Source organism: Ruditapes philippinarum, unplaced genomic scaffold (assembly GCF_026571515.1).
Source record: "Ruditapes philippinarum isolate M1 unplaced genomic scaffold, ASM2657151v2 ctg701_1_1_1_1, whole genome shotgun sequence".
Classification (NCBI taxonomy): Eukaryota; Metazoa; Mollusca; class Bivalvia; order Venerida; family Veneridae; genus Ruditapes; species Ruditapes philippinarum.
Window position 1 is genome coordinate 33,282 of NW_026860900.1, and position 17,493 is coordinate 50,774.

Genomic DNA, 17,493 nt, shown 5'->3' on the forward strand with positions numbered 1-17,493 from the left:
AGCCAAATGCATTTTCTTAACTTAACAGAAGAAGTCATGTAAAAGTTATGGTCATATTTAAATTATTCAACATGTCCATCCGGTTACAAGTGCAATGTTTCTACACATATAAATGATATCCGTTAATAAATAACAAAACTATGACAACTTAACCAAATATAAAAAAATGACATTTAAAGTCAAAATCATGTAAAGATCAAGACCAGTTCAACCTTTAAGACTTGTTGGTTTGCTTTTAGTTGTCCAAGTATGAAGATAATTATTTAATTAATTAATTACAAAAATATAAATATCAGTGAACATAAAATAATTTGACGTCGACTGTTATTTGTGTAAAAAAGTGAAATATTTGTTTCACGGTGCATATCCATATCGGTACCCTCTTTGCGAAATTTGCTCAAACCGGTACCCTCTTTGCACATGCATAGGTCATTCTCTGCTATAAACAAACCAGCGATAAAGAAAATCCAAGGAAAGGAGTACATGTATATAGGCTTTATTTCAAATGTATTGGGTGTCTTTTTCCTGAATAGTTCATTAGGTAGAGCGCAGGACTGACAATCTCGAGATCGCGGGTTCGGTACCTACTCATGCCACTATCATTTTCTAATAATTTTATTTTGTTTATATAAAGTTTAGTGATATTCTTTCTCAAAGTAGTTTAGTATTCTAGATTGTTCATCGATAGTATATATATGATGAATGTTTGTACTTCAGGGTGTGTGCTAATTTGTGATATTGTGTGATGTTTATATACTGATTGTGTGCTATTATACTGTTATATATAAGTTTTGATTCTGTAATTCTGTGTGGGACATATTGGACACTTCGGGCATATTGTGATATGTTCTGCTGCGGACATTGGACAGTGTTTAAATTTGAGTTGTGGACAATTTAATTTCGAACTGCGAGTTGAACTTTAGGACATTTATTTAATTCGAATCGTGGATAATTGTGAGTTAAACTACTTTATTTTTATGTTTTTTTTGTATTATTGTAAATTATTGTTTTTCTTTAATTAAAAATTATTTAAATTTGTTGCTGTGTTATCTTCTTTGTTGCGTTTAGCTCGTAACAGGAGGTATGACACTATGGAAAGATGTATACCACGGAACACTAGACTGTTTTATTTATGTGCTGATTTGTCATGTTCCCTTTTTTCAAGTACTGCAACTTCATAATAAGCTACAAAACATCTACATGTCTTGTCTCGCCCATCACCTCGACATATTTTTCGGGCTGAAATGAACAGCGGCACGGGCTACCTCTCTGCTTTTGAATTTTTATATCACAGGGACCCTCTCATTTTTAACATACAGGTACCACCAAAGCACAAAATAAGCTTTCATTTGCATAAATTGTTAAGTATGTAATATTTCTTTTTTATGTACGTATATATACTATAGTGTAATGATACGGAGTTCTTTTATTCACAAATGTGTATAAATAAAATAGAAGAACACAACTGTAAACTTATGATGCTTAAACTTAGAACTGGTCAGTTGCAATAAGAACTGCCGATTCAAGCATTCATGGAATTATACTGCATGTAGAGGTCAAAGTAACGAATCAGATTAAACTGATGTTTCATTAATTTACAAGGTATGCAGATGAGAACGCCAATTTGAACCATGCTTTATAACATTTAACTAACTGGTTAGTGTTCATGATTAATGTCACAAAATATAAAAATTCATATAGTGACTAGTGTATGAATGGAAGTAAATCTAATATGCCTCCCTTTCAGTATTTCAGGAAAACCAACAGAATATTGCCAGCTTGCTGTGTAGCTTCCTTACATAACAAATTGATCCACTCAGGATTTGAATCAATGTGAGCTTCTATCAATAAAACTGCAGCAATATAAATCTATAGCACTAATAAAATATTGCACGACAGGTGCTGTTATCATATAATCGAATCGAACTCGTTGTCAACTTATGCAAGCGTTTTCCCCGGTTATGACATTTTAATACTGTGCTGTTACCAAGACAGCACAATACCACGATGACCCATATGAAGCGCCGTAGTTATAGGAAATATTTTATACTTTTCAGATATACGTGAGTGTGTGATGTATATGTTATAGCACGGTGATTTTTGTGACCTTTTTACATGTTCTTTCATTGGCCTAGAACCTAATCAATATTTTGCTTCAGTATGTTGCTTACAGTTATAGTATTGTCCAACAACATTGACCTGACACTCTTGCATTTGACCATTTAGTCGGTATATTCCGTAAACTTTACGATCTACTTGTAAATCGACATGAATATAAATATCCAATTGTTAAAATAATTTAAATCAAAACTCTATATTATCGCAGTTATTAAAGTAAACCACTTGCAGATGTAGACGTAAACGTGTAGGTTCAAATCCTATATCAGCGTTTTCTTGTTGTTTTTTTTAAATTTAATTTTCAAATTGCCACTTTCTTAAAAATATTGCAAACATTTTTGTGGTATATACTATAAGTGTAGTATTTTTAATAGCCGCCTTTAAAGCGTGTATGCGCTTATGCATATACAATTGCATAATGTCACAAAGAGAACCGTTTATAGATAATGTAATGAACTAAAAAATATAAATGTGTTAGATAACTACTTAATTAATATGTTTTCTAAAACTAGGTGTAGTAAACGATTTCAAATTAAAACTTGCAATTAATTGAAAGGGTCACAACATGGTGTTGTTAAGAAATCGAACCAAAGACCTTCAGATTCGTAGTCCGACAATTTTACCAGTACATCACACCTCTTTGACGAGTGAAGTTAGCAAATATATAATTAGATATATTCGATATTCAATAGAGACTGGTCAGTGTTTCTTTAAATGACCTTTACGAAAGTAAATGAAGTGCCAGGAAAATAATTTAGTATTTTGTAGGGAAGTAAAAACATTACATTGTTAAATACATGATGGTGCTATTATGACAAATAACTGAGCATTACTTTCCCTCACCTCGGACATTAGAAAAAAATAAGATTCATACTGTGCTGCTTTATAAGTTTCATCAATTTTTACTTCCGCTTATGATATATTACATGTATATATAAAGTATTTGCACTTGTTTATTTATTAATTTGTTTATTTATCTATTTATCTTAATTATTCATTTATTCATTGACGAATAATTGCTGTCGAATTCCGACTACCTGTATCATTAAGTCTTATTCCATCTTTTGCGTTACTTACTTTTTTACTTACTGTGCTAAATCGGGTACCGTGTATCAAAAACATTGACAACTGGTTCATTGCAACCCGAAAAGAATGTCGAGGTAATGGGTGAGACAAGACATGTCGATTTTATGTAGCTAATTCTGAGCTTGCGTTAATTGAAAATGGACACACTACAATAAGCACTCTAAGATAATACATTCTACTGTGCCGTGGTATACATATTTTCCACATGACATACGTCCTTGTGTCAGTTGAAGGAACATTAGCTGGATTGTTATCAATCTTTGGTTTGCTTTAAGCAAAGAATAGCCTTTGCATGTGCAGAGAGGTTACCGTTTGAGTAGATTGCGCAAAAATGGTACCGGATATGGATATGCACGTGTGTTTATTACGAGTATTTGAACGGCCTTGGTCACTTGACTATACTTATATGCAACTCTTTTTTTTAATTTTAACTTTATAAATGATTTTCATTTTAAAGTTGTAAATCAAAATTAAGAAAGTAGGTAATTAGATTAATATTTAGGTCATTAAATATCGGATTTGAGTTTCATACCTTAATCTGGACACAAAGTCAAAATGTTATAGCTTCATGTAAGAAGCTTAAGTAGGCCACTTCGTCAAAATCTATGTCAGCTGATATCACAAAGTTATTTTTTTCATTTAAAAATGCGCACATGGTGCAAAATTCATAGTTGTACATCACACGAAAAGAAAGTACGCAATTTTGTCTTAATGTAGGTCAGCTAATATCAATATCTATTGTCACCTATAAATCTCTGTACATGGTCTAAATTTTATAGCTGTTCATCAAAGGACAAGAAGTTAGGTACTGTCATAAAATAATCTAGGTTACATCTTAAAATGTGTATATGGTCTTAATTCCAATTTGAAAGCTCTTCAACAAAAGTTTTAAATAGGTCACCTTGTCAAAATCTAGGTCAGCTAATATCAAAATTCAACATTGCAACTAAAACCGTTCACATGTTTAACATTTCATAACTATCGGCCAAAACAAAAGATTCATTAATTTAACCAAGACGGTCAATGTCAATTAAAGGTCAAGGTCAGATCTTAATTAAGTGTGTTTGGTAGCAAGGCTTCTTTTTGTCAAAGTACGATCGTACATACATAACAAAATTATAGCAATTTAGGAACATATCAATAGTTTGACATTAACGGTCAAGGTTTTATGAACGTCAAAGTCAGATCAACATTTTAGATGGTCTTGTCGAAAAATTGTTTTGTCGAAGGATGAACATTACTTAATTACGACGTTCCAGTCAATTAAAACAGAAAAGGTGAACATACAAATATATTTAACCTTCAAGGTCATAAATGGACCAAGGTCAATCTAAATTTGATGTATTTGAAGGTCGTATCCAAAAAAATGTTGTATCTGAATATGAATTCAATCCATTCATTAAAAATAAAGATATAGGAAGTAACAACAAAAACTAAATTAATCATTTGACCTACAAAGTGAAAGTCATTTATGAGTAAAGGTCAAAGTTTGTTTGGGTAACTGGATGGTCTACCTTAAAAGATTAGCCATCAAAATTTGAGCAAGATTCAGACATTTCACCTTGAATGTCGATGTCATTTATAAATGAGGACAAGGTTATTCTGGTCACTTAAGGGTCTTGTCCGAAGGGTTGTTGGGGCTAAGTTTGAAGACAGTACACCAAGAAATAAAAAACGCTATGACCAATATTAAATTTTGACGACGGCAACGCGGGAAGCATACATGACTATAACAACAACTCTCTTTTTCTTCTTCGAAAACAGTCGAGCTAAAAATGGTTGGTTGTCTCCTTGGCATGTGGTGTAAGGACAATTTTTAATTATATCTGTTTTGTTTACTGACAAAACGAAATTACTTTTTTACTTCAGTTATTTGTTAGTTTAATGAATACACGTGTGTGAGTTAATAATGGCTGAAGATGCACGCCATTCCTATCAGCCTAAAACAGCATTTTTATGACAAAAACAAAAATTACCAACACAATATTTGGGCGACAAAAATCTGGTAAAGTACCATGTTTTGCAAAAGAACGATTAGTTAGGTAATGTATCAAGAAGGTAATGTATGACAATTTGTTTACAATTCAGGGTCCTAACATACAGGTTTTAAGTTTTTGAAGGGAAAATGTACAAGACAGAATTTTTCCGACAACTAAACAAGTACTTTCGAAAAACGTCTGGGCAATGTCAGATTTGTGCACGCCAACGCGTCTATAGTGCAATTTTCTTTAGGCAGAAAAAAGCGTTGCGCTATCCAATACTCAAATGATTTTGCTCCTTGTGACTTTTTTTTTTTAAAGCTTAACAAATATCTTTCATGTCAATAATTTGTTCAGCGCAAAAATTTTACTTCTGCAAAATCCCGTATTGAATTAAGCGAATCTATTTTGAAAGATATTCATTGCACGTGAATGTAGGGTAGATAAGATACCCGCGAAATTAATAACAAATATACGGTAAATTGAAGTAAATGTATATTACGGGGTAATTTGTAAGTTTTAAATGTCACAACTTTATCAAAATATTTTACTACTGTATATTGATTATTCTTTATATTAAAATGGAAGAATTATAATAATACGGTTCTTTGATTTTGGTGATATATCTATACATATAAAAAAGATAAATACAGAATCCCTAAAGAAAGCCCAACACGGCAAAATTGAAAATGTTGCAGGCTCGGTTTGATTGAGCCTGTTCATGGACGGTACTGGAAAGAACAAGTTACCGTCCACGCCCCCTAGCACCGGCTTAAGCAGAATTCAACATTTAAACGTGAAATAGTAAAATTTTGAATTTAGAAACATCCGTAGATGTGTTCATACGGCGGATATCATGGAACCTTCAATGTGGCACTTCCGTCCCATTCCATGAAAAGCGGCGTATGGTCCCCAAGTAATAAAAAGCGTGTGCCCTAAACGAGAAAACAATGGTCGGAACTAAATAAAATGGAATTTTGAAAGAGGATCAGAGGTTATGAAGCCTGCGTATCACAGATAAGACGTCAAAAGACAAATTTAAAAAGCAGGCAACATATCCTAAGGGTGATTCAACATTATTCAAGTAGGAATATTGGAACCACCCAACTAGAAAATGCCGAAAAGTTGAAACTAAAAATACCACAAGCACAACAATAAAGTCGTGCTGAACGATCTTCAAGGATCGAAAATAAACTTCAGTATATTTCTTCGTTTCTTTAAAAAGGATTAATATTATTGTGAAAATTGTGAAAATGAAATTTGGAAGTCTGTTGTTTTTGCTTATTATCCTTTAAGATAAAAAAGAAATAATTTTATTCGTATATGTGTTATTGTTCAACAGAGTTGGATAAATGCAATAGGACTACAAATATAATTTGTTCGGGAGGTACAAAGTGATTCCTGTGGACCCTCCCCCTTCTATGCCCTCACACATACAAACACACTTCTACAACCAACTATATTGGTAGGAAGCATGTATGCATATCAATAATTTAAAAAAGAATTTTCTTTTAAATCATTGAGTTTACCTTGAACAATTAACTCCCTTGTACCACTTTGGTCAAGTATTCCTGATAGGTTTGATATTCCATTGTTTAATGTACACGTGTATGTCCCTGTATCGTCAAGTCGGAGTGATTTAAAGTAAAGAGAGCTATACTTCTCTGTATCATCTACAGCTGTATTGTTATTTGGTATAGCAACATTCTTCCAGCTTTGAAATAAACTTGTGTAGATATAGCTAGATGGTACACCATGGCTGTTACAGTATAATATAAGACTTTCTCCTTCTTTTACACTTCTCGTTGATAGACTAATATTTACATCAGGGGCATCTGTATTGAAGAAAGTAAAGAATATCTTAAACATGTATGATTTACAGTAATAATGTTTTTTCGAATACATAATAGTTCACATCAGATACGCTCCTACGTGTAATGTGATATGACTAGTTGTCGGCAAAACTATAATAGCGTACATCCATTCAGCAGTGAGATCGGAAATAAAAGGCTGGACAAATTCGCTATATTTAGATTCGCCCAATTATAACAACCTCATATGCTTTACATCAGGTAGATGATTTTTCTTATTTTGACTTAGATTTTATAATCATAATCATAGATATTTGTGAGAATAGTAATTATTTGTCTTTACAATGAATGTGTCAATAAGAAATGAATTTTGTGTTTATATTGCATAGAACTGTGTTGCTATGAGCATGTGAAAGTGACGTTGCTTTTTTGTACACAAAAGGTTACAACCTTTATCCTCTCTGAACCGGTAAAACAGGGTTTTTAGAAGTAGATATCATATAAGGTAAGAAATAGAATTTGAAATGTAACGATGGTTAAGTTGGTAAAGTCAATGCCCGGAATTGTTTATCAATTTTCGTCATTTAGTAGCCTGTTCTGTACGACGGCGTGATACTAGAAAAAAAACCCGGATGAAAGAATTACGTGATATAATCAAAGAAGGTATTTCCCGTTAGTGGAAATGCGAACTGTTTGTTTTCAGAGCAATAATATTAAATATGTACATTTTGAAGTGTCATTTTGATATCTTTCAACTATATAATGTTTTAGGGGGGGTGAAATATTAGCAAGACGGCAGTTTTTCTGCTATTTTCTGGAAGTCAGCCGCTTTAAGCTCTTTAAAGTGACATTATGCTCATATTCCCATTGTTAAGTTGAGCTATATTGACTTTATATTTCAAAAGATTGACTGTCAGAATGGTGTTTGAACAACAGTTGATATAGTTTAGGATAAAATTATAAATCTGCCTAAAATCGAAAAAGACTGCCCCACTTTTTACATAAACTAAGCGTTATAGGTAAATTATAATGGATCTTTACAGAAATTTCATTTGGATCTGTGTGTTATTTATTGTTCATGCGAGCTTAGTTATTACATTGAAATGAATTATGACAAAATGAAATTCTATTTAGATCCTCACGCGTAAACTCACTATATACCCTTGGATGGGCATAATGTCACTTTAATTATTACTAACAATATCATAGTTAGTCCTGTACATTTGCCTCTCGTCTGTTTTAATCTTCCTATTATAAATAACATTTTCTATAAGATCAAAGAAGAACTTCAATAGCTCACTTAATTTTTTACAAGTAGGTTAATAATCAGATAATAGATATTTTTTAATCTCTGTTTCCGCAACAGGCAATTCGGTTATTAATTCTTCTAAAAATATGTCACGGATTACGACGTTAGAAACCATAAGTCTGTCATCAATATCGAAATAAACAACAAAGAGTGTAGACATATGCTGTTTTATATAACAAGACGATAATAACATTAAAACGACGAGCAAAAAGGGTATAACCTTAGAAATGAAGGAAAAACAGAAGAACCTATAACTTAACTAAATTTAAGCGGGTAATAATTCCGTTTTTATGTGAAATGATGCTACACAAATAGCGTACAGCACAACAGGCAGCATCTGCAGTGAACATTATAGTACATTGAGCACATGATGGTATACCGACAAAGAGTTAAGAAAGTATGATTTAAGTCGAAGGTTTCTTCACAAATACTACTTAATATGGTACAATGTATGTTATTTTACCTCAGATAATAATGAATGTCTGATTCCTTTCATTTTCATGAAATGAAAATGCGTTTTCAGTATATTTTTGTATTGTATTTCAAGAGCCGCACAAAATATGCTTCTATAAGTTAGTGCACTGCAAAAAAAGAGGTTTCGGCGCTTCGGAAAGTATTTTCCAATTCAACGTTTCGGATTCCTGAGGTCAATTAACTTGACCTTAATTGGGCATACATTGCAAAAATGTTACCTACATTACACACTGACGACATTGTACATGTACAGCTAAGTGTGCGGAACAAACAAATTATCTTAGTAGCTGTAACACTATCGCATTGGACAGTTCACCGTTTACAAGCACAAATGTTTAAAAATATTAATTTATACAGACGCACACAAACTGAATTTGCTTGGTTACTGTTTTTAAAAGCTCGTTACTCATAGGTAATGGACGATTTTCAACGAAGGTGTATGATTGCGTGCGTGCGTGAGTGCTCTGGGATTTATATAACGCATTTTGGAACAGCATTACTTTAACAGGCCTGTGCTTCCAAATACAACCAATGAACACATAGAAATGTCGAATTTATGAAAAAGAAATTAACAGTCACTAGTGCCTATCGCGGACGTGTATTGTGTTCTACGTCAACGCAATACAATCTTCCGCATAAGCCATCGCTTCTTGATATCGCAACCAGATTGTATGCGTTCACCTATGTCGACACTGTATTGTATGCAAAACTGATTTTGTCGAATTTGAATGCAGATTGTACTTCGATGAACTTGAGATGTTTTATGAACCATCATGTGACTGCGGATGTAAAAAATAGGTAATAACCGCTTGGTAGGGAATTGGAAATTAAATAATTCGAAATGTTATAAGATATAACATGAGCCTTAATTGTAAATGACCTGTGTTTTAAAAACAATCTACCTTTAACACAACATTTGTTTTTGTAAAATAGTAAATTTTAATAGGGAGATCACTCATTATTTGGGATTAAATTTAAGTAGGACTTTGAATTTCAATAAATTAAGTACAGCTGGAAGCACATTGGATTAAAATATTCAATATCCTTGAAATCACACCCCAGTTTGAAATACGATTTTAAAAGTTCTGGAATTAAAACCCTATTTAATCATGCATTTTTTAATAAAACAAAAGCTTACATTGAACAATGATTTTTATAGTTGACTCTGCAGACTTTGAGAACTGTGATGTTGCTGTATTGGTACTAATGCATTTGTAATCTCCAGCGTTCTCTCTTAACACAGTGTTTAGTTGAAGCACACGAGAAGAAGTAATAACAGAGGAACTTGTACTTTTTGTCCACTTATAAGAACAACCAGGATAACAATCTGAAGTACATTCAATTTTTTCATCTTTATCCCCTTCTGTTACAGTGCGAGGTGATGTCTTGCCGAGAACTGCTGAATCTGGTCCATCTGAAAAGTGTAGTTAAAAATATGACATAGATAACTTGTGTAAATCATGTTTTTTAAATTACTTAAAAAGGTGCATCTGAATAATGTTAATCATTATTTAACAATAACCAATAGTTTAATAAGTCAGATTGATGTTGTGTACTGAAACAAGTTTAAAGACGTTTTCGGTAGTTTTTTTGTGCGCATCGTTATGCGCTTCCAAGAAAGATAATCACGGATAATTACTCTTCAAAAAGAAGGTCAAGTTGAATAGTACTCGGATAAATGTTTAAATTTCGGCTATAAGCAAATAATGAGTAAATAATACAGAATGTTCAGGAGGAGATCGGTTCAAAAGAATAAGAGGTTGTTTAGACAACATCAGATAAAATATTTCTCTTAGCATTAGTACGACAGCATTGATGATGATTCGGCGCGCGTTACCCCACCCACTTGTGGTATAGTGACGAAAATGCGTCGCCACTTGATTACTGGCAGACAACTGGGCAAAGAAGTTTAAAATGATATATTTTAAAAGTGTTGAATAAAAAACAAAAATAATATCTAAGAAATATTCCGAATTTCATTATTTGCTTTGTAAGTTTCTAAATACTAGCTTACTGTTCGGGTATGTTAGTCGAGTGAAAAAATAATATGGCCCTATATAACCTGTTTTGAAAACAAATTCAGTATCATTTACTTAATATAACATCAAAAGAAAAAGACATTTTTATTACAACATGTTTTTGTTGTATATATGGCAATACATTTAGTATAACACTGATATTTCTTAAGAAAGCGTGGTAATTTTGACAGTTGGCATATGCGGTAACAATTCGAACTAACACTTCAACATATATTTTTAGTTCTATTGTTTAATCCACCATAACATTTTACTTGATATATCAAAAATGTAGAAAATTCAATGAAGAAATGTGTTATATAGCTTTAATTTTTTACAGAACTCATGTTTATTTTTCTCATTTTCTGTTTAGTTAAAAAGCATGAAAAACTCTTTTTTTAAGAAATATGTTCCAATTATCGTTTGTTTTATACAGAACCCTAAAATAAAGCAAGCTTGTATAAGTTTATGTTTATTGTGTGTGTAATAAGCTGTCTTATACATTGTTATAACACAGTTTGGCTATTTTGACAATTTTGAGATGTACGGTTACCATGGAAACTGCCATTTTTTAAAAAAACCAACACGTCAACATATATTTTTCTTTCTATTTTTGAATTTGGCATTAAATTTCACACACCATACAAAAAAATTTAGAAAATCCTATGAAAGAAATTTTTCAATATCTTTAATTATTCACATAATTCATGTTTTTTTTCTCATTTTTTGTTCGGTTAAGGAACATGGAAAACTCATTTTTTAAAGAAATATATTCAGATTATCATTTGTTTTATACAGAATCATTATTGTTGCATAAAACAATGCTTGTTGTGTGTATTAAGCTATCTTATACATTTTCTTTTTGTTTTAAGACAGTTGGCTTTTTTGACAGATTTGAGATATACGGTTACCATGGAAACTGCCATTTTTTAAAGAAATCCAACCCGTCAACATATATACATGTATATATATATATATTTTTTTATTCGCCATTAAATTTTACATATCATACAAAAAAATAGGAAAATTCTATGAAAGGATTAAATTTTCATAAAACTGTAGAAAATGTCTTTAGGCGGAACATGTTTGCTTATAACATTAAACAGATATTAATAATATTTATCACACACGCGTGCCGATTTTGCGACTACGTAAATATGGTATTGCACGGCCGTGCACATATTTTGACGTGACGTCATTAGCGTTATACAAACATAGTGTAAGGACGCGCTAAATGTTAGCGTTATACTATAGGCGCGTCAAAAAAAAAACTGACTCTTATTTCCCTTTAAACGGTCTTTATTTTGGGTATGTGATATATAAAATATCAAATTCGTCTAAATTCATTACTGAATTTATTGCACTCGTTGAATAAAGTAATATTATGCTCGCCAGAGGCTCGCATAATATAATTTTATTCAACTCGTGCAATAAATTCAGTATTAAACTTACACTCATTCAATATCCTCTATTTTGTATCAAATAGTAAACTAATAAATTTGACTGATATTTCATGAATTGTGTCTAATTATCAAAGATAAGGCTAACACAATTGTAAGAAGTATCAAAGTACAAAACCCTAAAATTATCATCCATGCAACTTGGTGGCAAAAGTTTTGTAAAGGTTTAATTTTATCAATTGAGAAATGCAGGCCACCTGTTTAAATTAAAAACGTAATATCGTTTTTCACAAAACGTGGTTAAAATCTATTACACCCTTGAGAGTTATTTCGATAAAACTTCTTTTCATATGCGCTTTTATGTTTATTGTACTTACTTACTTATATGCGCTAATAATGTTTGTGAATACGCTTATAGACATTTTTCTTGGCTATTACTTTCAACACATTTATAGGAAAACTCAGTGCTTACGTAGGATGAAAAAAATATATCGAATACAGTCTCATATAAATCATTCATATAATTGCACATATACATAACTTGTAGCATAATTAGAATAATAGATTTCTATCTAACGGATTGTTAAAACACAGTTTAATTGTATCATTATATGACTTTAATCGCAGTTTCTACAATTATAGTACACAAGCACTGCGTTGGACATGAACAGATAACGGCGGATCGTTGTCGGTATTGCACTATGGCATGTTAAACGTTGCAATATTCGATAAATTAAATTTTTGTTCTATATCCAATATTTATATTGTATAACTCTAATTTTATATTCTATACCATAATATTTATTCAATCCTGCTGAATATTTGTTCATCATAAAAAATATTTGTGTGCGATAATTTTCTATATGTATGTTCTATATTTGAAAATATATATTGTATAATTAAAATATTTATTGTATAGATCTACTGAAAAATATTTATTCAATAATTTGAATCATGGGATAGAACACTTAGCATACTAAGCCCAGCCTATAAAGTTAGCACGAATGTCTCATAAAGCATTATCATCCTGATTAACTAGACTATAGTGTAGTGGAAATGATCAGCGTCCGTGTGAAAGTCACTTGTAAATAGTGCATTTTGCTTAATCCACCTTATGAATGTATATGTATATGTAGAAATGGAAATAGATTTTAAAGTCTTCAGGACATACAATCGTATAAATAAAGGATATTGAATGAGTGTAGGTTTAATACTAAATTTATTGAACTCGTTGAATAAAAACATATTATGCGAGCCTCTATAGCAATTGACGCGCTTACATTAGCGCGCTTTAATGCTAAGTTTAATGCAAATGACGTCGCGTCAAAGTGTTATTACACTAGTGCAATATCACTTGTATTATTAGGTAATAGAAAAAGCATCGAAATACGAGGCTATCTAATTTTTAAGAGGGGCGTAACCCCAGAGTATTAATCAGATTGCCGAGTGTTTTGATGTGCTTTCTCTTTTGTATCAAAGTCAAACATAAAACACGTTCCCTGTTGTCACAATATGAAACCCCCTGGAAAAAAATAACAAATGAATGAGCATCTGGATATGATATTTCTGTCGCTTTCAGTTTCTCTGCCGTCACAATAAGTAAACCCCAGCAAATGTGAGCCAATCAATGGGCATGCTCTGGAGTGCGGATAACTAATACCTGCACTCCAGTTAACGCACTTTGCATGTATATGAATGCGATTTAATTCTGACACATTTTCAACAGAAAGGTCCCCAATCTATGATACAAATGGCTTTATTACACTCCCGCACCGCAGGTTATGTAATAATAATGGTTTTTCATGTGCCTAATAATTTAACCACGATATGAACCTATGTGAGGATATCATGTAAGATGCATTTACAGAAAAATACACGTAACATAAATAGGAAAATATCCCCTATATGAAACGTAAAATACCAACAAGAAACATTAACAACTGAAAATGTTATGCCGTTAATGATTATAAATGAGCTCTTGTAATGACGCAAACTTCCGTTCTTTCCCTCTGTTATTTGATTGCTGGAAAATCGCTCATGTAATAAACTATTATATGTCTTATATTAATATAATTTTGTTGCATGATAATGTATCATACATATGAGAAAATAAAAGAATAATACAACTAAGAACAAAGTTATGATTATTTAAATAAAATATATAACGCATAACCAATTTTGAACGGGACTGTTAAATTGTAAAAAATTATCACGATAAGACTATTACGAAGAAAAGTAAAATAATTTATTGTAAACCAAGAACATAATAATCACACTGGTCATAGCTTTCGCAGAAGCGTTGGGTCCATCGAAGCGGCGGTGGAAATTTCATCGCAGAAGCGGTGGATAAAATATGGCCGTTTGCTTTTGTCGGTTAGTTTATAACTGAATTTTGCTTTATACTTTAAAGTTTTACTAGAAACACCTAGTTACACTGGAGCCCACATGAGTACTTTTCCAACTTGTGTACAGTTTGACGAGGGGATGCCACTTTTGCCTAATTTTGTTTAAAACACGTACACATGTGTGCAAAACGACCCCTTAATACGCCAACATTACATGGCATGTATGATTAATGTTCAAAATAAAAAAATATTTTGGAACTTTTGAAAATTGTTATTGCGTTTTTAAAGAAGACTTGACAAACATTGTTTACAACGCAGACGGCGGCCGATTTGATTGCAACGCAGTGCGTTCGTCCCGATAATTTATTGTCTATTATGAGGGTTTACTTGACATAACTCATTTTACAATTTAGAACAACCACTTTTCTTACTTTGACATCAGATAAAACGTGTTTCTTAAGTATAATTTAAAAGTATGATTATTTTTGCAAATAGATGTTTGAGTTGCGCTTCCATTTTCCTTCTATTGTAATTCCTTTAGTAGAATAGTAAACGTTCAACCTTGAGTAAAACAAATATATAAAAGAAATTCCCGTAAAGATTAACAGAACCTGCTTCTTAGATATGAAAAACAGTCTCAGTTTTGAATGTCACCTTGTTATATTACCATACTGAGAACACCAATTCATACTTGTATCATAGTTTGGGGACCTTTCTGTTGAAAATGTGTCAGAGTTCAATCGTAAACGTATACAGTCATAGTCCGTTAACTGAAGTGCAGTTTTACCGGCAGCCAGTGTAAGATTCTTATAATATATAATCATATTGTTTTAAACACTAAAAGAAAGCGTTTACTGATGTCAACGTAAGAAAAGGTTTGTTCTAAATTGAATAATGCGTTATGTCAATTAAAACCCTCAAAATAGACATTAATGGTATCGGGACAACCGCACTGCATTGTAATCGAATCCATTGCCGTCTGCGCTGAAAACAATTTTTGTCAATTCTTCTAAAAGAAAGGCAGTAACAATTTTCCAAAATTCCAAATTATGTTTGTTTTGGTGCAAGAATTATTCATATGATGTAATGCTGGTGCATTAAGGGGCCGTTTTGACCACAGGTGTACGTGTTTTAACCTAAAATGAGCAAAAGAAGCGTCCCCACGTCAAAGTGTAAGCAAAAATGGCAGTGAATTGCAAAAGTGTGCGTGTAATAAGTTGGAAACGTACACATGTGAGCTCCAGTCTCACTAGGTGTTTCCGGTAGAACACTCAAACATAAAGTAAAATTCAGTCATAAACTTACCGACAGCAGCAAACAGCCATATTTTATACACCGCTTCTGCGACGAAATCTCCATCGACACTGCGATGAACCAACCGCTTCTGCAAAAGCTATGGCCAGTGTGATAATAATTGCATTAATATTTATCATTTCAAATTCCTAAAATAGAGTTGATTGCACAGTCCCATAGCTACTGTCGAACATCATTTATAATGTCCGCTGTCAATCGCCTGTCATTTTTCAACGGCTCTCTCGGCGATTGACGTCACCAATGTCCTGATTATTTTTCTTTCTGCCTTTCCCTTATTTGTCTCTTTTCAATTTTTCAATCACCCTTTCTCAATCAAAAACTGTGCTGTGGCTACCTTATCGTTTACCCCTTTTCCATTAACCCTTTCTATGTTTAAGACAGTTTCTTTACTTACTATTGACACATTTTTTTAGTTTTTTCTTTTACAAGTGTCATATGAATTTTGATTGCAAAGATAAAAGTGGTTTAAATGAAGTCATTTTTTTTCTGACAACGTCAAAAAAGCTCATGACGTTTCGTATTTTAAATCTAATTGTGTCATTTTGTAAACTATGCCTTCATAAAGCGCCTATTGTCAGCTCAAATTTATGCACTGCGCCGGGTGTGCGTTGCCATAGTTTTTATTTGTTTGGGTCGTCAGATCTGTGATTTGATTTAAGTTCGCTGTTGAGTACAGTCTATTTGCGTTATCAAATTAGATATAATATAGTTTTCCGATTAATTGTGATCTATAACAATAAGGGAAAATTATTCAATTGGCAGTCCCATTCCGGTTTATATTCGATCATCCCTCGTATGTCCTGAATACTTTAAAATCTTTTTCCATTTTTAGACATAAATATATATGCCAGTCCAATTACGGCACAGCGCCTAGCAGAAGGAGAATTAAGCATATGCACTATTCACAAGTGACATTCACAGAGACGCTGATCATTTCCACTTCACTCTCGTGATTACTTTATAGGCGGGGCTTAATATGCTAAGTGTTCTATCCCATGATTCAAATTATCCATTAAATATTTTCAGTACTGTATCCAATAAACAATTTAAATTATACAATATATTTCAAATATAGAACATATATATATAGAAAATTGCCGCACATAAATATATTTTGATGAACAAATATATCCAGTAGGATATGATAACTATTGTGGTATAGCATATAACATTAGAGTTATAGACAATACAAATATTGGATATAGACCAAAAATGAAATTTAATGAATATTGCAACGTTTAACATGCCATATTGCACTATCAGTCATAATTTTGCCCTAAATTGGTAACTTCCTTTCGTCCTTTTTGTTATTACAACATTTCTTGAATTCACAGAAGATTTTCGGTAATTTTAAATATTTACAAAAGCGCAAAATAAGACATAACTTTGGTCATAGTTTGAATGATGAATTGATTAATTCATATTGATACAACTAGAGGAACATTGACAATGAATTTGAATGCTTCTACTGTGGGTTATGCATGTGTACCAGATGGGTGGTAAATGTTCCATTGACTGATTGTTCTTGGGTAAAATGAAAACTTGTACGGATCTTTAGATAGCTATGTTGGCAACTTCTTATGATATTAGATCTGTTATTTAGGACATGATGGAACATAGAAATAGCCATATGGAACATAAT

At 32.1% G+C, this 17,493-nt stretch overlaps 1 protein-coding gene across 1 annotated transcript in view; it reads right to left on the reverse strand.

The window, feature by feature from the left end:
* Nucleotides 1-17,493, reverse strand: part of LOC132713803 (hemicentin-1-like) — a 218,853-nt gene that overhangs the window by 20,688 nt on the left and 180,672 nt on the right. The window contains exons 4-5 of the mRNA XM_060696479.1: nucleotides 9,916-10,191; nucleotides 6,713-7,018 (exon numbers count right to left, since the gene is read on the reverse strand). Of these exons, the coding sequence (XP_060552462.1) occupies nucleotides 6,713-7,018; nucleotides 9,916-10,191 (582 nt within the window). The remainder of the gene's footprint in view (nucleotides 1-6,712; nucleotides 7,019-9,915; nucleotides 10,192-17,493) is intronic.